General features: G+C 47.5%; 1 protein-coding gene across 1 annotated transcript; it reads left to right on the forward strand.

Annotated features, from left to right (window-relative positions):
• The first annotated feature begins 5781 nt into the window (after positions 1 to 5781).
• On the forward strand, positions 5782 to 21803 carry LOC119977549 (transcription factor Sox-7-like). The gene is made up of 2 exons (XM_038818617.1): positions 5782 to 6026; positions 20963 to 21803. Exons 1-2 carry the CDS (start codon positions 5807 to 5809, stop codon positions 21766 to 21768), a joined length of 1026 nt encoding a protein of 341 aa, XP_038674545.1. The 5' UTR covers positions 5782 to 5806; the 3' UTR covers positions 21769 to 21803.
• The last annotated feature ends 2872 nt before the right edge of the window (positions 21804 to 24675 follow it).

Consider the following 24675-nt stretch of genomic DNA (forward strand, 5'->3'; position numbering starts at 1 on the left):
AATACCCTCCATACCAGGCAACATCCTAGTAAATCTCTTCTGCACCCTCTCTAAAGCCTCCACATCCTTCTGGAAGTGTGGCGACCAGAATTGAACACAAAACTCCAAGTGTGGCCTAACTAAGGTTCTATACAGCTGCAACATGACTTGCCAATTTTTATACTCAATGCCCCGGCCAATGAAGGCAAGCATGCCACATGCCTTCTTGACTACCTTCTCCACCTATGTTGCCCCTTTCAGTGACATGTGGACCTGTACACCTTGATCTCTCTGACTGTCAATACACTTGAGGGTTCTACCATTCACTGTATATTCCCGACCTGCATTAGACCTTCCAAAATGCATTACCTCACATTTGTCCGGATTAAGCTCCATCTGCCATCTCTCTGCCCAAGTCTCCAAACGATCTTAATCCTGCTGTATCCTCTGACAGTCCTCATCGCCATCCGCAATTCCACCAACCTTTGTGTCATCTGCAAACTTACTAATCAGACCAGTTATATTTTACTCCAAATCATTTATACATACTACAAACAGCAAAGGTCCCAGCACTGATCCCTGCAAAACACCACTCGTCACAGCCCTCCAATCAGAAAAGCACCCTTCCATTGCTACTCTCTGCCTTCTATGACCTAGCCAGTTCTGCATCCATCTTGCCAGCTCACCCCTAATCCCGTGTGACTTCACCTTTTGTACCAGTCTGCCATGAGGGACCATGTCAAAGGCCTTACTGAAGTCCATATAGACAACATCCACTACCCTACCTGCATCAATCATCTTTGTGACCTCCTTGAAAAACTCTATCAAGTTAGTGAGACACGTCCTCCCCTTCACAAAACCATGCTGCCTCTCACTATTACGTCCACTTGCTTCCAAATGGGAGTAGATCCTGTTTTGAAGAATTCTCTCCAGCAATTTCCCTACCACTGTCTAAGGCTCACCGACCTGTAGTTCCCTGGATTATCCTTGCTACTCTTCTTAAACAAAGGAACAAAATTGGCAATTCTCCAGTCCTCTGGGACAGCACCCGAAGACAGTGAGGATCCAAAGATTTTTGTCAAGGCCTCAGCAATTTCCTCTCTAGCCTCCTTTAGTATTCTGGGGTAGATCCTATCAGGCCCTGGGGACTTATCTACCTTAATATTTTTCAAGACACCCAACACCTCATCTTTTTGGATCTCAATGTGACCCAGGCTATCTACACATCCTTCTCCAGACTCAACATCCACCAATTCCTTCTCTTTGGTGAATACTGATGCAAAATATTCACTTAGTATCTCACCCATTTCCTCTGGCTCCACACATAGGTTCCCTCGCCTGTCCTTCAGTGGGCCCACCCTTTCCCTGGCTACCCTCTTGATTTTTATGTATGTGTAAAAAGCCTTGTGATTTTCCTTAACCCTATTTGCCAATGACTTTTTGTGACCCCTTTTAGCTCTCTCGACTCCTTGCTTAAGTTACTTCCTACTTTCCTTATATTCCACACAGGCTTCGTCTGTTCTCAGCCTTCTAGCCCTGACAAATGCCTCCTTTATCTTTTTAACGAGGCCTACAATATCTCTTGTTATCCAAGGTTCCTGAAATTTGCCATATTTATCCTTCTTCCGCGCAGGAACATGCCAGTCCTGAATTCCTTTAAACTGACATTTGAAAGCTTCCCACGTGTCAGATGTTGATTTACCCTCAAACATCCGCCCCCAATCTAGGTTCTTCAGTTTCTGTCTAATATTGTTATAATTAACCTTCCCCCAATTTAGCACATTCACCCTAGGACCACTCTTATCCTTGTCCACCAGCACTTTAAAACTTACTGAATTGTGGTCACTGTTCCCGAAATGCTCCCCAACTGAAATTTCTACCACCTGGCCGGGCTCATTCCCCAATACCAGATCCAGTACAGCCCCTTCCCTAGTTGGACTATCTACATAGTGGTAGAAGACAATCACCTCTGGTGTTCTCTACCGGTGGGGGTCATTATCACATTCAGCAGCCGCTTGATGTTCACTGTGAGCTGTCTACCATTGACAAAGCCTGTTTGGTCCTCTGGTACGCAGCCCTCCAGCCTTTTGGTCAGGACCTGTGCAAGTATTTTCGCATCCACATTCAGCAGTGAAATGGGTGTATATGATCCACATTACGTCGGGTCCTTATCTTTTTTGGGTAAGTTTGTGGCTTGCACTGGCGTGGAAGACAAAGTGCCCCTTGCCAGTGAGTCCGCGAACATGTCCCTTGGGTGTGGGGCCAGGATAGGCGTGGATATTTTAAAAGACGTCTGCCGGGAACCCATCGGCTCCCGGTGCCTTCCGCGCCTGCATGGAGCTGATACTCTCCAGGATTTCTCCCAGATCTATTGGTGCTTCCAGTTCCCACCTTCTGCTTTCCCTCACAACTGGTAATTCTAGTCCATCGATGAACTGCTTCATCCCCGCGTCCTCGTCGAGGGGCTCGGAGGTGTACAGTCCCCGGTAGAAGGTCTCAAAAACCCAGCTGACCTCTTTTGGTTCTATTACCAGTCTGCCTCTGCTATTCCTTACCTGGGCTGTTTTCCTCGTGGCTGCCTGCTTTCTCAGCTGGTGAGCCACGAGGCGGTCAGCCTTGTCTCCGTGTTCGTAGAAGGTCCCCCGTACGGCCGCGTTGGTACATTGCTTTCCTGGTGGATAGCAGGTTAAAGTCCATTTGCAGCTTTTTCCTCTCCACCAGCTCTACGGTTGAGGCCTCGGAGTACCGCCTGTTGACTCCCAGAATGGAGTCCACTAGTTTACTCTCCCAATCTCAACCTTTATATAATCCTCACATCATCTATTCCACCTATATCCTCACCAATTTCCTCAAATCTTACTGAAAAGAATTCAGGACTGGCATCACCTTCCATGGCCCTCTTTGCTCAAGGAATTAAAATTTGAACCAGATCAGGACTCGGCACTGTCTTAACTCTTTTGCCGTTCATACTCAAATCTCATCTCACCCTTCATTTCACCATTTCTTTTCATACATCCCATGAAGAATCTCTTGCTAGCTTCCTCGCTAACTTGTTTTCAGCACCTCTATTTATTGTAACATTTCTGTCACTTCTGAGTCATTTGTGTCTTTAATGCACTCGTTCCCAGCATCAGTCGTTGTCTCCCATCTTCCTTATTTTCAAACCCCCTCCCCTGGCCTCCCCCTTTTACAAAACTGCTGCCAATGATGAGCTGTTAAACGTTGCCATTTTCCTGGGTGGAAATGAGAGGGAGAGAGGGGGGGGGGGGGGGGGGGGGGGGGGGGTGAGGGTGCAATCTTACATTGAATTACAACGAAGTTACAACTCATAAACAGGCCACTCAGCCACTGATATATGTCTGTGTTTATGTTTCGGACAAGAACATAGAACATACAGTGCAGAAGGAGGCCATTCGGCCCATCGAGTCTGCACAGACCCACTTAAGCCCTCGCTTCCACCCTATCCCCGTAACTCAATAACCCCTCCTAACCTTTTTGGGCACTAAGGGCAATTTAGCATGGCCAATCCACCACCCTGCGCGTCTTTGGACTGTGGGAGAAAACCGGAGCACCCGGAGGAAACCCACGCAGACACAGGGAGAACGTGCAGACTCCGCACAGACAGTGACCCAGCGGGGAATCAAACCTGGGACCCTGGCGATGTGAAGCCACAGTGCTATCCACTTGTGCTACCGTGCTGCCCTCTTGTGCTACCGTGCTGCCCTCTTGTGCTACCGTGCTGCCCAAGCTTCATTACACCCCTCTATCTCACTCTATCGGTATATCTTTTTGATTTCCTTCCCCCTTGCTTGCTGATCCAGATTCCCTTTAAATGTATCTACGTTATTCACTTATTAAGGGAGGCAGAGGTGTAGTGGTATTGTCGCTGGGCTATTAATCCAACGACCCAGATCAAGATCTGGGGATTCGGGTTCCAATCCCGCCACGGTCGGTGGTGAAATTTGAATTCAGTAGAAATCTGTAATTTTTTTAAAGTCCATTCATGACCATGGCCGCAATTTACCGTCTCCGCCGCGCCCGACTTGGTGTCGTGATGAGGCCACCGAATCACGCGAGAGGCCTCTCACAAGATTCACAATGCTCGAAACATCTCGCGAAATTCAACTGACATGCATGTTTAAATGAGCCGACAGCCAGGAGCTAATATCCTGCCCAACGAGGCTAGGGCCTGGACCAGGTGCCGTTTCGTACTGGTCCACACAAACATGGACCAGGTGTAATGGCACTTGGAGGTGGGTCTCCCAGGTCATTGGAGATACATGGGTGGTCGGGGACAGGACAGTGTGGCACGTTGGCCCCCCTCAGGCACCTTGGCGTAGTGACTTTAACCTGATGAGCTTCTGCTGAAAGTTCTTTTAAGTCGTCTGGATGTTAAAAGGACAGCTTAAGAATTACTTAGTGTTGTATTCTTTGTGGGTTGTATTTGAATTAATTATTGCTAAGATGTTCACTGTATGGTTTAAAAAGGTTACTTGAGTTCATAGAATAAACATTGTTTTGCTTTAAAAAATGCTTTTCCACTTCTGCTAGACCACACCTGTAGAGTGGGCTGTGTCCTCCCCATACCACAATCTAGTAAAAGTTGTGTCAGATGAATTCCATGATACACTTTGGAGCTCTCTAAACCCTGGCCCATAACAATATGCCTATGGGCTGTATCATAGTTGGATGGTGTGCTCCAACCAGCAGAAGGCGGCGGTACAGGCACACCATGCGGTCTCCAGACAAAGGTCATGTGACCGGCGACCCAAAATAAAGGGAGACACATCCGGCCATCTTCAGAAGAAGATTGAGAGGGTAATAAGACCTACATGTAAATGGTCAATGCCAGGTGTAGGTTACAGAGGAGTACCAAGACTTCATGATCATGTGCGCTGAACCAGATTGCCATCTTACTAGACAAGATCCTGGTTTGGACATATCGAAGTGTTTGAGTTACTTTATAAAGGACAAGGGACCAAACACAACACTAACCTATTGTTGTCAATAAACATGAGCATACAGCTCCTTCTGAAGAAGAATTTGCATACCCTGCATCTGTAATTGATGTTTCTCAGCTCTTGTGCAATATTCAGCAACGGAGAGAGAGGTTTGTCTCTTACAGACTAAACTGTAGTTATTCCATTTTCACACTAATTGACATGCTTGAAAACTTAGTCCATCAAATAGCTGGATCACAGGATATCAAGGCAATCCCATCCATTCTCAAAATTTTGATTTTGGGAGTTTTATTCGTTGTTCGTTTTACTTGTTTTTGAACAGGTGGTGAAGAGTTTATAAATGCCTCACTCTTATATGGGCAGTTCCTAATTTAGTGGATTGACCTGGAAAAGCACACATTTTCCTAATGGGCTCACCTTTTTAGCTGGTTATGGGCACAGAGCCATGAGAAAAATGTTCTAATTTGACATGCAAATTTGTGCGATCCTCGACATTTCACTCCTCTACTTCCAGTACACTTTGTATTCACATAAATTGCTTCTTAGAAATTCTCTTAAAGAGCATATGGAGGACACTAGATTTTGAACAGTCAATTGACCATCAGTTCAAACGGTGTGTAATGCTGATGTGAAAGATGATACAATGTACCATCTAGGGGGGAAAACATCCAAACAGGTTCTTAATGGTATTTTCTGTTTGCCTTGAATCCAATGTGTGGATTTGGACCGGTAGTCATATTGTAATCATGTAGGAGGAGCCTATATTCAACACTGAACCTGATATAAATGCTGAGCCTATCTGTTCTCACAGAAGATTTGGCTTTTCAGATGAGGAGTGAGAGTAAGGTCGCTCCTGCAAATTGCCAATGAAGATGAGGGCTGCCGATACAGGCTATGTCGACGCTGGTGCTTTCTTCCTGAAAGCCTCTGAACCCCTTCACCAGCCAAGGGATTGCGGGACCCACATCACCATCAGCCGAATTCCCCGGCCCATGAATGCCTTCATGGTGTGGGCGAAAGATGAAAGGAAGAGGCTGTCTTTACAGAACCCCAACCTTCAGAACACAGAGCTCAGCAAGCTATTGGGTAAGGATTGGTATGGCAGGGAATAGCCCCGACGTTGTGTTTTTATGTACTTAACTCTCTCTCAAAGAAAATGACCACATCTTTAAGACATTGTTAGTCATTGAAATCGATAGATTGTAAAATACTGGCTGTGTTATTTCTTTCACGGTATATTATCTGTACATTGAAAGACAAAATTACATTTTTTCTTTCTTCCTGTGCTACAACACATTACCAGACTGTGTGTAAAAATGTGTATCAAAACATGTACTTTGCGTGTACGTGTGCAAAGTAATGGCAAATACCCCGTCTGTGTTTTTACATGTGTGAATGCACGTACACTTATGAAGCTGCACATATATGTGTGCATATACCGATGTATATAATGCTGGTGATCATGCAAGCATCGACATGTAAATAAAAGAGAAAAAAATTGCATTTCTATCGCACCTTTCACAAGGATGCCCAAAGTGTTTTTCAGCCAAGGAATAAGTACTTTCTGAAATGCAGTCACTGTTGAAAGGTAGGAAAAGCAAACCCCAATTTACACTTTGCTTGGCCCCACAAGTAGCAATGAAGATGACCAGATAATCTGTTTAATGATTTTTGTTGTGGAATAAATATTGACCAGGACAGTAGAGAAAACTCTTTCAGAATTGCTGTTATGGGATTTTTACACCCATCCAAAAGGACAGATGGGACTTCAGTTTAACGTCCTACCTGAAAGATGACACCTTCAACAGCAACGCTTGCTTGGTGCTACCAACCGAGCCATAGCTGACAAATCTGAAAACCCAGTGCCGCTTTGGCGGTTAGGAAATGCATGTGTCATATTGACCCATTTTTTTGAAGGGACAAAGCCGACACTTTCACCGACATAGCTTCACTCCTGCTGCCTACCAACAGCTTTCAGTGCATTACGTTTCATTCGTCAGTTAATGCAGTGCGTTGCTTACCATACAAAAGAAGGAAATTCTCAATTTGTGCCGGGTTAAGCAATAAGAACTTGTGTAGCAATCAGGGTGCTCACATGGCATTAGAACCCCAGGGTAGCTAGAGGATATCATAGCCACAGTTTCTAGCCCCCAGATCTTTGTCCAGTGAACTCAGTATGAAAGCTGTCCAGTGAAAAGTCAGCTGTCTAGGGAAAATTCAGTATCTAGGAGTGAGTAATATTAGATGGGATCGGGCGGCACGGTGGCACCGTGGTTATCATTGCTGCCTACGGCGCTGAGGACCCGGGTTCGAATCCCGGCCCTGGGTCACTGTCTGTGAGGAGTTTGCACATTCTCCCCGTGTCTGCGTGGGTTTCACCCCCACAACCCAAAAGATGTGCAGGTTAGGTGGATTGGCCACGTTAAATTGCCCCTTAATTGGAAAAAATGAATTGGATATTCTAAATTAAAAAAAAAAAAAAAATATTAGATGGGATGAAGCACCAAGGGCTGGATTTTACATTTCCTTGTTCGTCAGTTCATTTGTAAAATCCAGCACCTTGCCACTGCCTACCTATCTACACCTGACCTGGATGAAATTTAATGAGGGGTTGTGACGGCACGAGTGATCGATCCACCCTTGAGCTGATTGGGGCACTGAAGTCGCCAAATAATAGCCACTTAAGGGTCTCATCCCGCACCCGTCACTATTTAACAACAGCAGGGGAAGCCTACACCAAGTGAGGCATGGGCTGGTGTCGGGCAAGTGAAGGCCCATTGGAGGTAACATCACACTCCCTAAAATCATACTTTCCCCTTTACCCTCTCCGTCAGCCCTACACCCCTTCACTGAGGTCTGCCAGCCTCGCCTAGGTAATACCCTGGACTTATCTTTAGTCCAGGCCCTCTTCGTTCGTACTGCCATTTGTTCCAGCAGTGGCACTGTTGGGAGTATAGAGCTGCCAGCCATCCAATTGGCTCCTTAAGACGGCACTTCGTCCCAAGAAAGGGGCAGAAGTCTAACTGTATAGTAAGTAACACTGCTCCCAGCATTCTATTGCTGAGGGACAGTTGCCATATGGTGGGCAGGCTCATCAATGCCTTTTTAGCCAGGCGATTGGAGACTATCCAGTCTCAAGGGTTGCCCACGTTTTGAAAATTGAGCTCAAATCAGATGCCGAACACCATGACCCCTGTGGTGCACAGGTGACTGTATAAACAAATGCCCATTCATTTTGTGCCAATGAGAACTGCATGTCAGGAGAGTTTAGTCAGAGGGGTGTCGTAGTTATACCAGATCCAGATATGGATAACAAATCAGGTGCAGTTTTCTCCTTCTAATCCCAAGGGCAGTAAATATATTCAATTATGATGGCCAGACTTAGATCATGTAACGTGGATTTTGCATAAATATCAAATAGTCCAGGATTCTGGTACCTATGTATATAATAGAGTGTGGAGGGTGGAACAGGATTAAGACTGGGGCTCAGTTTGCTTGCTGAGTTTAATGTCCACTGCAGATGTGCCATTGATGAAAACTACTGTATCCACTCTCACGAAGTTCCATTCTTCCATCACTCCTCCACAATGGATCCTGTTCCGCCAATGCCTTTTTTCTGGCCTCTTGTTCCTTTCCTCCACCACTGGAGGTCATACCTTGGCCTACCTGGGCCCGAAACTCTGGAATTCCCATCCTACATCTCTCCATCTTTCTACCTATCTCACCTCCTTTCAGATATTTCTGAAAGCCAAGTTAAAGCCATATTTATTTTACCAAGCTCTTGATCATCCATCCTAATATCGCCTTGTGAGCCTCAAGTGTTCAATTGTATATAACATTCCTTTGAACCACCTTGAAACATTTTATTAATTGATGAATTTATTGTCACATGTACCGAAGTACAGTGCAAAGCATTTTACTGCGGCCAAGGGAACATAAACAGAACGTACATAGTAGACAAAAAGAATAATCGACAGAGTACATAGACAAATAGTGATGGGTTACAGTGCAGTAAAAGGGCCAAACAAAGCAAATACATGAGCAAGAGCAGCATAGGGCGTCAATTAAAGGTGCTATTTAAATGCAAGTTGTTGTGGTAAAGCGACAGGTGATGTGATGTTTACACAACTACCTCTCTGTTATGCTTTGTAGCAGTTGGCTGTGGAGCAACATGGGCAATGTCTGGTGTGTTTGTCAATTCCTGGGAGAAATACGCTCAGGGAAGCGTTCATACAAAACACCCCTTGGGATCCCACCAATTTCCTCTCTCCAACATTGCAACAATGTCATCATCATCATGAAGCATGCTTTTAGACTCAATAAGGACAAACTGCTTCCACTTGCAGGAGAGTCAGGGGGACTCAGTTTGAAGGTATTCAACAAGAGAGCTGGAGGTAACATGAATTGAAGAGGAATAGAAAGATTCAAGCACGTAAGGAGACAATTTAGTCCCTCATGTCTGTGCCAGCTATTGGCAAGAGCAGCTCAGCTAGTCCCACTGTTCTGCTCTATCGCCCTATCACTGTAGTTTATTTCCTCCGGATCCATATACAATTTCCTCTTGAAAGCCACCACCACCCTCTCAGGCAGTGCATTCCAGACCCTAACCACAAACTGCACAAAAAACATTTTCCTCCTGTCACCTTTGCTTCTTTTGTCATTCACCTTAAATCAGTGTCCTCTGGTTCTCAACCCTTCCCCCAGTGGGAATAGTTTCTCCCCGTCTACTCTATCTAGACCCCTCATGATTTTGAACATGTCTATCAAATCTTTTCTCAACCTTCTCTTCGCGAAGGCTAACAACCCCAACTTCTCATGTCAATCCACGTAATTGATGTACCTCACACCGGGAACCAACCCCCCTCACCACAGGTGCCTAGTGGCAGATGGTTACTCCCCTTGGCACTGCCCCTTGGCACTTCCCATTAGTGGCATTGCCAGGAGGCAATTCCTAGCCTTGTCCATCAACTTGCGAGACCTCCAATCACCTCCGCACCCCCGGTCTGGTCATCACGACTGGTTTTCACACTGCCAGGCGGGGAGGATACGTCTTAGGCAGGCGCTTTGGCATTAAGCCCCATTTATTATCTTTAAATGTATTTAAATCTGTGGAAGTCTGGTTTACACACAGGGCGTGAACCTATTACATCAGTGACAGGGGGTGGGGATGATCTGAAGGTTTACCACACTGATTCCAGGGATGGCAGGACTGTCATATGAGGAGAGGTTGTCTAGGTAAGGATTGTTGTCGCTGGAGTTGAGAACAATGAGGGGGGATCTCATAGAGACTTGCAAAATTCTAACAGGATTAGACAGGGTAGATGCAGGGAAGATGTTGCCAATGATGGGTATGTCCAGAACCAAAGGTCACAGCCTGAGGATTCAGGGTAAACCATTTCGGACAGAGATGAAGAGACATTTCTTCACACAAAGAGTGGTGAGCCTGTGGAATTCATTACCGCAGGAAGTAATTGATGCTAAAACATTGAATATATTCAAGAGGCAGCTAGATATAGCACTTGGAGAGAATGGGATCAAAGGCTATGGGGTGAAAGCAGGATTAGGCTATTGAGTTGGATGATCAGCCATGATCGTGGTAAATGGTGGAGCAGGCTCGAAGTGCTAAAAGCCTACTCCTGCTCCTATCTTCTATGTATCTATGTATCATAAACTGAAATTTCACCAGCGCAAATTTTGGCTGCTCGTGAGATTTAACTGTCATTATGGATTTTGCGACCACGGCTAGCTGGGCTACTAGGTCACCCCCAATATTATAGTTGAGGGTGAACCAGTGTTTTATAAAGTTTAATGAACTTCCTTGTTTTTGTATTCAACACATTGTTTATAAAATCCAGTATCATCAATGGCATTCTAATCGCTTTCCGAACCTGCCCTGTTACCTTCAATGATTTATGCAAATATACTCACCACAGGTTCTTTGTTCCTGAACTCCCTTTAGAATTATTGCCTTTATTTGATATTGCCTCTCCTCATTATTCTCACCAAAATGTATCACTTGAAATATTTTCTGCGTTAAATTTAACACAATTCCATCAGCCTACGTCCTCTTAAAGTTCATCACTGTCCTTCTCAATGTTCGCAATACTTCCACATTTTCTGTCATTGGTAAACTTTCCCTCCTCATCTTTCTAATCCTGTCTGCAGCCTTTCACATATTTGGCCACCTTTCCAAAACCTCTCCACTGTCGTCCAGCTGGGTGGGTTTTTTCTCACCCAGTTCCATTCTTATCCATCTAATCGTAGTGAAATAATCACTTGCAATGGCTCCTCTTCCTGCTCCCGCCCCCTTCCCTCTGGTCTCCCTCAAGAGTCTGTCCTTGTCCCCTCTCCCCCCAACCTTCTGTTTCTCATCCACAGTCTGCCACGTGGTGACTGTCAGCTTTACCTCATCACAGGGCAGCACGGTGGTGCAGTGGGTTAGCCCTGCAGCCTCACAGCGTCGAGGTCCCAGGTTCGATCCCGGCTCTGGGTCACTGTACGTGTGGAGTTTGCACATTCTCCCCGTGTTTGCGTGGGTTTCGCCCCCACAACCCAAAGATGTGCAGGTTAGGTGGATTGGCCACGCTAAATTGCCCCTTAATTGGAAAAAAAATGAATTGGGTATACTAAATTTATAATTTTAAAAAAGCTTTACCTCACCATTGCCTACCTCGATTAGTGTGCTGTTGCTAAATTATCAGACTGTTGATCTGACATCCAGTACTGTATAGCAGAAATTCCCTTCAAATAAATATTGGGAAGACTGAAGTCAATCATCGCTCCAAACTCCCTTCCCTATCCATGGATTCCATCCCTCTCCCTACCAACTTTCTGAGATTAAGACAATCTGTTTGCAACCTTGGTGCCACGTGTGTTCCCAAGTTGAGCTTCAGACCTCAATTTTGTGCCATCACTAAAACTGCCTATTTCCGTTCTGCAACATCACAAGACTTAATTTCTATCTCCGTTCATCTGCTATTGGAACCCTCTTTCATGCTTTTGTTACCTCATGGTTTAACTATTACAATGTATTCCAGGCCGGATACCACATTCTACTCTCCCATAAACTTGGAAACACCTAAAATCCAGCTTCCTGGGTTTCAACTCAAACTATATCCTGGGCTGGATTCTCCGTCTGGGAAACGAGGTGCTGATGCCGGCGAGGGAACGGTGGCGTTTTACACCCCAAACAGTTCTGCCAAACCTCCACCGATCCTCCGTCTGGTGGGGGGGCCAGCAGGCACGCAGCGTAGAGTCCCCAGCTCTAGCTGCGGATACGGCCGGAGAATTGCTGGGTCCGTGGCCGTGCATGCGCCCGGCGGCGGCCTGCAGCAGATGTGCCATGCAACATGGCGCCGGCCGCACTCGGACCCGGACTGTCAAATAGTGCCCTCCTTTGGCCAGGCTCGCCATCCCCCACTAGTGCCCCCACCCCCTGCCCGGAGATCGGTTTCCCCCCCCCCAACTGTGGCAGTGCTGGACGTAGTCCGCATCCCTCACGCCCGGTTCCCGGAAAAAAGAAAGCACATGCACCCCACGCTGTTGGGAAATCGGCCCATTGGGGGAGGGCCTCAGGGAACATCCTGAGGCCATCCCGACGGCACACGGCGGACTCTGCAAAAGTGGCGCGGCCCCTGATTTTGGCACCAACAGGGATTCTCCGGCCGATCGCTGAAAGCGATTTTGGCATAGGAGACCGGAGAATCCCACTCCCTGTTTTCCGATCACTCCTGTGCTCACTGAACGCGTTTGTCCTCACGGGTGCAAATTTCCCACTGCATTGCAACTGGCGCTGATCCGGTGGCGCAGGGTGCATAGCGGGAGAGACCTAAAACGGATTTCGCAGCAGGTGCCTAACCGTGTACAATGCACCCCATGCATTATGCATGGCGCAATCTGGATCATGCCCATGCTGGGCCTGATCCAATCTACCCTTGAAACTATATTCCCATAGTATATGAAGTCAACAGAATGGACACCAAATGGGCACAAGAAAACTGTGCAAACATTCTGGAGTCAAAGATCATTATGCCCGTGGACTGGGCCTGATCCAGATAATCAAATTTAAATGTACCATCAGGCTCATTTAAATATGTGCAGCCCATTTGAGGTCACATTCTGCCAGCTCCCCGGTAGTCACCAGCCGCACCGGCAAGGCCTCACACCGGCACCAATTAGTACTGGCCTCCACAAAAATGGAGATCAGGCGTGATGGCCATGCCAGGGGCTCAGAGACTATTGGAGCCCCTGGGTGGTTCGGAAGCCGGGCACTCAAATCTGGCACTGCAGGGGTGTCGGTTGACACTGCTAGTGTGCCAGGAGTAGTGGCCTATTGTCAAGTTGGTGCTGCCAGGTGCCCAGTTGTCACTGCCAAGGGATGGGGGCCTGAAGGGGGCGATGCCCAGAAAGGGGGTGGAAGGGGGAGTATGAAAGGTGGGAGGGGGGCAGAGGGGGAGTTAAGGGGGGGCCTGCAAGAAGATGGCTGAAGGGGGCCCTAAAGGTGGTGGTGGGGGGGGGGGGGGCCCTCAGCGACCAATAGCCAGATGTGCTCATTTGGGAGGGGGTTGGGCACTGTCCCAATGCCCACAAGGATGGATGGGTGTGAGGCCGGGTCACCCGCATGCCCAGGTGGTGGTGGTGGGGGAGAGGTGTGTTTCACAGACATTCAGTGATGAGAGGGCACAAACCCTCACTTGAGAAGGTCGTAAACTGTTCAGTAAATGGAAAGAAACCTAACAAGAATTGAATCCCAGCTGAACTACTCAAGCATAGTGAGTCCCATCTATTTCCACACATTTAAAACTTTCCGCCTTCTCTGCTGGGATGTAGGCTGCGATACAAAAACCATTCCACTATTCAAATACGTAAGCAACAGAGGAGACTGCAACAACAACTACGAGAGCATCTCACTCCTCAGTATCATGAGGACGGCCTTGGCTGGAGTCCTACATGTAAAATTCCATCTACTTCAGATACGTTGGGCAGTATCGGAGGCATCATAGGGCTTTTCGAGGAATTTGGCCAGTTTTCAGGGCACAAGTTGAATTTGGGGAAGAGCAAGGTGTTCCCGATTGAGACTAGAAGGCAGGAGAGTAGGTTAGTAGAATTACCATTTAGGGTGGTGGGGACATGTTTTAGATATCTGGGTATCCAGGTGGGCTGGGCGCAGCTGCACAAGTTGAAGCTGACTCGGCTGGTGGAGCAAATGAAAATGGACTTTAGGAGGTGGGATGTGCTGCCGCTGTCGCTGGCAGAGCGGGTGCAGACAGGAAAAATGACGGTGTTGCCAAGGTTCTGATCGTGTTCCAGAATCTCCCCAGTTTGTTTTTAAGAAGGTCAATGCAACGATCTCTGGGTTTGTGTGGGCGTGGAAGACCCCGTGAGTTAGGAGGGCTTTCCTAGAGCATGGGGTGAGGGGCGTGGGGGTACTGGCATTGTCGAACATGATAAATTACTACTGGTCGGCGAATATGGCTATGGTTAGGAAATGGGCCGTGGGGGAGGGGTCAGCGTGGGGTCGGATGGTGGCAGTGTTGTGGAGGGGAACGTATCTGAGGGCTTTGTTATCAGTGCCGCTGCCATTCTTGCTGGGCTAGGTACTCCGTGAGCTCAGTGGTGGTGTCGTCCCAAAGGGTGTGGGGGCAGTGGAGGCAGCATTTGGGACTGGAGGCACCGATCTGCGACAGCCATGGGTTTGCGCCGGAGGTTGGGGTGGTGGGGTGTGTGGGGGCGCGTTGGATGCAAGGGTTCAGGGGTGGCGGCAGGCAGGGATTGAGCGATTTGGCAATCTGTCCATTGGGGGCAAATTTGCAAAGTCGGAGGACATGGAGGAAGAGTACAAGCTGCCCAGGAGGAACAGTTTTATGTACCAGGACTTCATAAGGAGAAAGGTGCCGTCCTATCCCCTGTGGTAGCAGGATAAGGTGTCTGATGTCTGACAGGAGTTGATGGATTTGGAGGGGGCCCTGGTGGGGCACATAAAGCACAAGTGGGAGGAGGAGCTGGGAGGTGAGATAGGGGCCAAAACATGGGTAGAGGCCTTGGAGACGATGAATGTGTCCTCATCATGTGTGAGGTTAAGCCTCCTGCAGTTTAAAGTGATACGTAGGGCGCATATGATGGTAGCAAGGATGAGTAGGTCTTTTAGAAGGTGAAGGATAGGTATAGGCAGTGTGCGAGGAGGCCCGTGAATCATGTCCACATGTTCTGGACGTGTCCAAGGCTGAAAGGATTCCAGCAGAGGTTAACGGGCATGATGTCTGAAGTGCTGGGGGTGAAGGTGGTTTTGAGAGCAGAGGTGGCGATATTCAGGATGTCGGAAAACCCGGGAGTCCCGGTGAGAAAGGCTGATGTTTTGGCCTTTGCCTCCCTGATAGCCCGGAGACGGACCTTTTTCGGATGGAGGCACTCGGAGCCGCCGAAAGTGGGGGTATGAGTGAGCGACCTGGCAGAATTCCTGAGGCTGGAGAGGATCGAGTTTGTCTTGAAGGGTCCACCCGGAGATGGAAGCCATTTGTTGATTTCTTTAAGGAGGTTTGAGGGGGATTGGAGGGGGTTAAGCAGATGAAAATGGGGAAGGTGTGATATGAGAAGCGGGTGGTATTAGGGGAGCAGGAGGGAAGTGGGTGTCGGTTGTTTATAATGCTGATGGACAAAGCCTCGTCCAATGAGAAGCGGGCGAGGATGACCTCATCCCTGGTCGTCCAGGCATGCCGGACCCTCACTGCTGTCTATCCTCCATCCTTTTGCTCCTCCTGAGGCTCCTCCCAGGGCTCTTCCTCCATCCCTTCCTCCTCCTCCTCATCCTCCTCAAACATGGCCGCATATCCCTTCTCTTCCTCCTCCAGCATGTTGCCCCGCTACTGAGCCTGGTTATGGAGAACACAGCAGACCACCACAAGTGGGAGACCCTCTGGGAGGTATACTGCAGTACACCACCAGAGCGGTCCATACTTCAGAGCCACATTTTAAGCAGACCGATGCACCACTCAATGACAGAACGGGTGGCAACATGGACCTCGTTATATCCGGTCTCCACCTCGGTCTCTGGCCTCCACATTGGTGTCATCAGCCAAGACCTCAGTGGGTACATCTTATCCCCCAAGAGCCAACCCATTATCCTGGGGTGGTCCTCAAAAATGCCGGGGATGTCCGAGTGTCCCAGGATGTAGCTGTTATGCGCACTCCCTGGGAAGCATGCACGCACGTGCATGATCTGGAGTTGGCCGTTGAACATGAGTTGCACGTTCACGGCGTGAAACCCTTCCTGTTAATGAAGGGCACTGCCTGATGCCCTGGCGCATGCATGGTGACATGCATGCCATCAATTACTCCCTGGACTTGGATCCCGGCGATGATGGAAATTCCTGCTGCCTTGGCAACTTAATGGGCCTGGTCCAGTTCAAAGTTGCCAAAATCTGATGCCCAGGCATCACAAAATATGAGGTGTAACATGATTTAATCGTGACCTCACAAATGCACTTTGGGCTGTAGCTTGTGAAATGCCTCAAGTCCCCGCTCGAGCCCTGGAATGAACCGGTGGCACAGGAGTTCAGGACTGTGGTGACTTTCATGGCCACCGAGAGCAGGTGTCCCCTGTAGGCTGAGTCTTTAGGATTTGCAGTGGCCCCCTGCAAATGGGGTGCTGTCTCCAGCCTGCGTCGATGCTGCTGCCGCCTTCTCCAGCATCTGGCCGCCTGGGCTGCCACCAGCACCTCGAGGGATTGCTCTGCAGGACTGGCACCACCATCCATTCTAGTCTATGTAATGAACTGGAGAAGGAGAGAGACCAACAATCAGTTTGGGCTTCCACCCCGGGACCCTCAAACTCCCCCACTCTTACATGTTCCGCCTTCTCTCAGAGTGTCATCCAGCAAGCCAGTTGTACTGCAAAACCTCACTCTGCACAACCACCCCCCCGGCCACAGCATGAGGCCTTCGACTCCAGACCCCAGATCCCTGTCAGTTACATCAGGGAGACTGTGCCCCGGTGCCCTCCCCTAATCCACACACTCACCTTACAGTCGTGAGGATATCCCCAGTGCTAAAGCCCAGCTCGAGTGTTTGATTCTTGGCTGCTGCCTCTATGGTGCTGTTGCTTCTAAAGGTCAGGTAAACCGTTCAGGCTTCAAATTTTGATTGAAACGTGATGCAATAATCATCGTCTGAGACATGGCACGTGTTTATCCACAAGAATGCACATGAGAATATTTTATTGGCAAAAATGGGTCAACATTAACAAAGATTTGAAAATCAACTATGTAACATTCCACATACCACATAAACCATTAAACTACAAGGAAATTACCCCTGGGCCCCGGAGATCACACTATTAGAGGACTTGATGAACATGGACAATAAGGAGGGGGGGACTTGGTGAGAAAATGTACAGACAGCTACTGGACAGAGTCCGAACACCACTGGGCGAGACCAGATGGAAATGGGAGGACGAACTGGGGACAGAAGTGGAATGGGGACTCTGGAGCAAAGCACTGCGCTAGGCCAACTCCACCTCCTCCTGCACAAGGCTAAGCCTAATGCAGTTCAAAGTGGTGCACAGAGCACACCTGACCAGAACCCGAATGAGCAGGTTCTTCCCAGAGATGGAGGACAAATGTGAACGGTGCCAGAGGGGCCCGGCCAACCACACCCACATGCTCTGGGTGTGCCCCAAACTTGTTGGGTTCTGGACAGCCTTATCCGAGGCAATAGCCAAGGTTTTGGGGTGAGGGTGAAGCCATGCCCAAATATGGTAACCTTCGGGGTATCAGAGCAGCCAGAGCAATACATGGGGAAGGGGGCCAACGCCATCGCTTTCGCTTCCCTAATCGTACGCCGGAGAATCCTGCTCGGCTGGCGATCGGCAGCACCACCCAAAGCTGCAGACTGGCTCGCTGACCTCTCGGAATTTCTCTACCTGGAGAAGATCAAACACGAAGGTCGGAGGAAAGCTTCCTTACTGCATGGGAGTAATTTGTCGGTCTGTTCCAAAACCTGTTCCAGGCCAACAGCACGCAATAGACAAAGGAAACTGAAAGCATTAGAAAAGGAAAGGGGGAAAAGAAAGACAAGGAGCAACGTCAGGGACGCACAACCCAGCGGAGAAGGTGGCAGACAGCCTGAGAGGGACAAAGAGAGACAACACAGGCGAGGGGGTGCAACCCCACCCCCCCATCCACAAAAAGAACACGGTTGAAGCCGATGGAGGGAGAAAGGAAAGGGCACGTACAAGGATAAAGTGGAGCACCCCCCCCCCCCACCGGATCAACCAGGGAGGACATCAGGGGGGGCTGTGAGGGAAAGGGGGAGCGGTTAGTCAAATGGGGGTTGGGGAGGGGGGACACGCCAAACTAGTCGGAAATAATTTGTAAATAAAGAAATGTAAGACAAAGCCTTTTTTACACTATATAATAAATGAAAACAAACGGCAATGTACAGAATTTTGAAAATGCCAATAAAAAGATTTTTTTTTAAAACAAGGAAATGTCACCTTTCAAGTGGTACCGGTACAAAGCTCAGGAGAGACCCCTACCTTAGATCGCTGCTGCCCACAAGTAAGTCCAACCCCATTGATGATCCCTCAGATCCCCTCAGCAGCCACCGCGCCAGCTTCAAGTTTTCAAAAAGGAGTACTAAATGACTCCAGCCTGATATTCCCGCTGGGGCGTCGGTTAATTCCCAGGCAGCCGTTACATTCAACTTCAATCTCGCTAATGAGATGGAAATTGCCGCTAATTGCGGTTAAAGATATGCAAGCCATATTTGGGCCTGATCAGGAACCCGCCATTGGGAGCGGGCTGATTAGATTGCAAACTCATTGGCACCTCGTGCAAATCTCAATATTGGCCTTTAACCGATGCACACAGAATTGCGCCGGGTGCAACGCGGTGGTTAAATCACACCCAAGGAATCACAAATAGATCTGTCTCTGGCCATAGCTGACTAGTGCATATATCTTGTCCACTATCATTTGTGCTGGCTTGACGAGGAGAATTATACAGTGCAAGGAGTGTTATTTAATAATAATCTTTATTAGTGTCACAAGTAGGCTTACATTAACACTGCATTGAAATTACTATGAAAAGCCCCTTCACACACCAGCACTTGTTCGGTTACACAGAGGGAGAATTCACCCAACCAGCACGTCTTTCGGGACTTGTGGGAGGAAACTGGAGCACCCGGAGGAAACCCACGCAAACATGGGGAGAATGTGCAGACTCCACACAGACAGTGACTCCAGCTGGGAATCAAACCCAGGTCCCTGGTGCTGTGAAGCAAAGTGTTAACCACTGTGCTACTGTGCCGCCCCTCTACCGTGCCGCCCACCAGGGTTTTGATGTGTTAACCGTTGTCCATTTTTAAACTGCTGGGAAATTTCCAGAACTCTCGTTACATGGTCAGCAGCAGCCATTTTATAGTGCAGTTATTTGTCCATTGAAAAAAAACTTCTTATAATGTAACCCGGATGGTATAAAGATATATATGTTCATTTTTCCTTCATATCTTCAGATCATGACATATTTCAGATTTCCAGAATGTGATGTATTTTGTTTGCACCCTCCACCAACTTCAGTATAGTCAATCAAATTCCGATACAAAACTGAAAAAGACTACTGGGTAGAGGCATCAGCCAGTTCGCAGTGTGCAGTCAAATACCCAGCATTCAAATTCTGATTTGTGTTGAGTCAGCAGATTTCAGCATGTGCTTTCACTGGGTCATTCCAATTGGCCTCAGCCATTCAGTGAAGTCTGTTGGAAAGCACGTTTCCATGGACGTTGAATGAGAATAGGATTAGGCTCCATTTCGTTTCGTCCACAGCGTGGATCAGCTTTGTCAAATAAATATGTTTTAGAGAGAGGTTGGCTTGAAGGAGTGCCGGTTTCTCAGAGGGTTGTAGGGCAACAGAAGGATGTTACAGAGTTAGGGAAGGGGCAAATCCAAGGAGGACTTGAACACGAGGATGTGAATTTTAATATCGGGGAGCCAGAGTAGGTCAGTGAACACTGGGTGAATGTGCAGATGCAGGTAATAATAATGTTTATTAATGTCACAAGTAGGCTTACATTAACACTGCAATGAAGTTACTGTGAAAATCCCCTAGTCACCACATTCCAGTGTCTGTTCGGGTACACATAGGGAGAATTCGGAATGTCCAATTCACGTAATAGCACATCTTTCGGGACTTGTGGGAGGATAGGGGAGCACCCGGAGGAAGCCCACGCAGACACGGGGAGAATGTGCAGACTCTGCACAGACAGTGACCCAAGCCGGAAATCGAACCCAGGTCCCAGGCGCTATGAAACAACAATGCTGACATCTGTGCTACCATTCCGCCACAGCACAGGTAAATTAGTTTTCGTTGAGCTCAAGTTTACTAAGTGAGAGGCTGGCCATGTAAGTGGAATAGACGAGCCTGAAGTCAACAGAGGCATGGATGAGGGTTTCAGTAAAAGATGGGCTGGACATTGAGAAAATATAAATAAGAAAGCAAGAATATCCAGATTGAAATTTGGTCAAGAAATGTCTCCAGGTGAAGACACTCTAGTTAGAATGGAGCTCCGGATGTAGAAATTATGTAAACACTGATGTGCAATGTCATGTATCGTGCTGAATTTCTCCCCATTAATTTAGAAAAATGCCTTGCATTTTTCTAGCACCTTTCATGATCTCATGTTGTCCCAAAGTGCTTTGCAGCCACTGTGTTTACTACAATCGCTAAATTTGATAAGTTGTTATCAAGTGATCAGGATTTTGAATGTCTTCCCTGTTGGGGAGGTGGTTAGTTCGTAGAAAAAGATTCAATAGGCGGCATGAAGAAATTGTGGAGATAATTAGAAAGAGCAGGTCAGTGGGAGCAATTAAATGACAAGTAAGATTCGATGGGCTGAATAGCCTTCTTCTGTGCTGTACCATTCTGATTTTGTGTGATTAAATTCTCTATAAATATGGGTTCTTTCTTTCTGAATGTGTATTTCTTACACCATTTTCAGTCAGTCTCAAGGTTTCTCCTTTCATTTTCCAGGACGGTGTTGGAAATCACTTACTGTGGTGCAGAAGCGGCCATACATCCTGGAAGCAGAGAGGCTGCGGGTGGAGCACATGTTGGAGTATCCCAACTACAAGTACAGGCCACGGCGTAAAAGCCAAACGCGTGGCCCTTACAGGAATGGCATTTCTGCTCACAGAGATAGCACTGATCAACAGGAATCAGGAGGCCATCAAGACAAGGGGCCCCCTATCAGCACACAGATAATGAACCATATCACTCCTCCAAACCTTCCCCCAGAAATAAACCCACTGTCCAGCAAGCAGGAAATGTTCCCCTTTGGAAAACAACCTCCAGTCAGCAGTGGGCGCCTTACTCACCCACATATTGCAGAAACCGGGAGTGGGTTCATAGGGATGGACTGGTCTATGTCTCACCCGATTTATAACCATCCTCAAACTAACTGGAGTCTGTGCTGTCAAACCCACCAGACACACCCATTGTCCGCCCCCCATGATACGACACTGTGTTCCCACAACATGACAGTGGGACCCTCTCCATTGCTTGGAACTTTAGCCCACTGCTGTGGACAGTTATATCAAGCTCCACAACCAATGAATGACCTGGAAGCCCTGGACAATTTGTGCTACGCTGAACTATTGGCTGATGTGGATCGGAATGAGTTTGACCAGTACCTCAACAACGACTCCTGGTCTGATCCACTTGGCCAGCTACTGAATGAAAAGGTCTTTGGGAGCAATGACACTGCTGAAACGGATCTTGTGTCTGTGTTGGCTGACATGAACACATCCTGCTACAATACCATTTCCAGATTCATTTGACACTGTTGCATAGTGACACTCACTGTGCAGTACTGAAAGAGCACTGCGCTTCTGAAGGTGTCACCTTTCAGATGAGATATTAAACCGAGGCCTCCCTTATCTTCTCTGTACATGTAAAAGATCCCATGGTACTATTCAAAGACAAGATTGGGGGCTCTCCCTGTTTTCATTGACCGTAAAGTGCTCTGAGATGTCTGGAAGTCACTGTATAAATACAAGACTGTCTGTCTGTCTTTTTTTTCTCAGTCAGCGAATACAGCATGTGGAAGTGAGAGCATTGTACGTACTTTGGTGCAGAAAGGAAGATGCAAGTTTGTGACAGCAATAATGAATTGTGAATAAGATTAAGTTAATCGACCAATAAATGCATTGAGGATTTAGGTTAAAATTTTAGTGGGCGACACGGTGGCGCAGTGGTTAGCACTGCTGCCTCACGATGCCAAGGACCTGGGTTCGATCCTGGCCCCGGGTTACTGTCTGTGTCGAGTTTGCACATTCTCCCCGTGTCTTCTTGGGTCTCAACCCCACAACCTAAAGATGTGCAGGGTAGGTGGATTGGCCGCGCTAAATTGCCCCTCAATTGGAAAAAAATCATTTTAAAAACTTAATTTGTTCATTTTAGGCTGCTGGGGATACAAAGATTGAAAGTCAATCTGGATTGACTTGGTGGTACACAGAATTAATCTGGGAGGAGCTTACCCACATCTCTCGGGGACATAGGTAGGTCCAAAAAGAAGCAGTAAAAAACAGAACAAAAATATTGAAGGAAAATTACTTGTAAAAAGTGAAGAATTAATCCTAGGGTTTGATTTTCTGGTACATTTTATAGGTTGTCCCGTATTCCTGATCTAGTTACTGTGATGATTCTCTGACTAAAGCTCAGTCTTGAGCATTGAGGGTTGGGAGGATCACGAAGTTGGAGGAAGATGCTGGAATCAACTGAGAAGTCTTGGAGAGATCTTTAACCAATGGGAATTGGGGAAAGAGGAATCTAATGACACCTAAATGGTTGCTAAATTGTAAGGAAAGGTTTTGTTCTTATCTTGATGAACTGCAAAAATCTAGAAAATCCATTTATAAATTAGAGTTGTGCAGAGCAATTGTGACTACTTTCACTGGTGGCTTGAGCCTAGAAAATGAGTGACTGCTGAGTGCTTTATGGATTCTGAGGACTTTGCTGCTGGGAATGTGTCAAAAGGGAAAGAAGTGACCAACACAATTTTACCACTAATTAGCCAGCGAACCTGTCCCTGACCCAACTGGCAGTTCACCTCTACCAAAATGCCATTAAGTTTCCACTTCCCACTGGGGGCAGGTTAGCAATCCCAGGATGAAGTCTTCTCTCAATTCCCAGCTCCACCATGAAAATCCAACCCTAACTTTCTTTAATCGTGAAATTGCACTGTGTGTATTCTCTCTTAAACCGTGAATGCATTTTAAACAAATTTTCTAGCAAAGACGAGGCGGAAGGAGGCCATTCGTCCCATTGGGTGTGCAGCAACCCTCCGAAAGAGCACCCTACCTAGGCCCACTCCCCCTATCCCCATAACCCCACCTAACCTTTGCACACTAAGGGGCAATTTAGCATGGGCAATCCACCTAACCTGTACATCCTTGGACTGTGGGAGGAAACCGAAGCATCCGGAGGAAACCCACACAGACATGGGGAAAACGTGCAAACTCCACAATCACCCAAGGTCAGAATTGAACCTGGGTCCCTGGTGATGGCGGTAGTGCTAACCACTGTGCCGCCTGTGGTAAGCAATTTCTTGTTTAATTACTTGACTTGGGTGCCTTCCATGTTTAATCTAATTGGGTTAAGACCTCTTAACAAAAGAAAATATCAAGAAATTTCAAACAAAAGTTTAAGTGCCGATATACTCACGTCACATGGTATAATGTCAAGGCCGTTGATATCATGGATAGATGAGAAAGCACTTGCCAGTGGTTGCCGGAGCAGTGCTGAAGGGATGGAACTCAATTCAAAAAGACATATATCATAGAATCTACGGCACAGGGACAGGCCCTTTGGCCCAAACTGGTCTGTGCCAAACAAAGAGCCCATCTAAGTTAACCCCATTTGCCTGCATTTGGCCCATATCTCTCTACAGAATCATAGACTCTATGGTGAATTGTTTGAGTTCCCAACATTGCGCCGTGCTTAGTGGGAGCATGGATTAGAGAGTTGGAGGAGTTCAATGCCCCTGATTCCCCATCAATTATTGAGTGAGTCCGGGACCGAAAAGCATAGAACATATCCGAAAAATTGAAGACCACCCTGGCAATTGTGGCACATGAGCTCACCCAGCCAAACCCAAGGACAGCAATTAGGATGGAAGGAAACTTCTCTGGAGCCAGTCAAAATAATGGCTAGAGCTCAGAACCTCAGACAGTGGAAAAGCTTGGCTGGTGAATTGTGGCCTATGTTCTTAATGGGGAACAACTTGTTATTTCTCAAGATGGTAGTGGCAGCAAGGAACGAGGATCATTGACCACACCCACTGGGTAATCACACCTGTGCTTTCTACAATTTTCCTTTTTTTTTTCTTTTTTTTAAATTTAGGTTATCCAATTATTTTTTCCAATTAAGGGGCAATTTAGCGTGGCCAATCCACCTACTCTGCACATTTTTAGGTTGTGGGGACGAAACCCACGCAGACACGAGGAGAATGTGCAAACTCCACACAGACAGTGACCCAGAGCCGGGATCGAACCTGGGACCTCAGCGCCGTGAGGCGGTTGTGCTAACCACTAGGCCACCGTGCTGCCCTCAATTTTCCTTTTTTAAGGTTGCTCATAACACCTGGGTTCAGACGAGCAAGACTGCTATTTCTTGTAGCGTCATTGAACTGGCGCATGGTATGGTTGAACACACTCTACTCACTATAGGTGTTGGCTTAATATGGG

Source organism: Scyliorhinus canicula, chromosome 1 (assembly GCF_902713615.1).
Source record: "Scyliorhinus canicula chromosome 1, sScyCan1.1, whole genome shotgun sequence".
Lineage (NCBI taxonomy): Eukaryota > Metazoa > Chordata > Chondrichthyes > Carcharhiniformes > Scyliorhinidae > Scyliorhinus > Scyliorhinus canicula.

Excerpts from the sequence above, each read along its gene's own strand:
- LOC119977549 (XM_038818617.1), top strand. The coding sequence starts at position 5,807 with ATGAAGATGAGGGCTGCCGATACAGGCTATGTCGACGCTGGTGCTTTC. Across the intron at positions 6,027-20,962 it reads AGAGCTCAGCAAGCTATTGG|GACGGTGTTGGAAATCACTT; the intron begins GTAAGGATTGGT and ends TTCATTTTCCAG.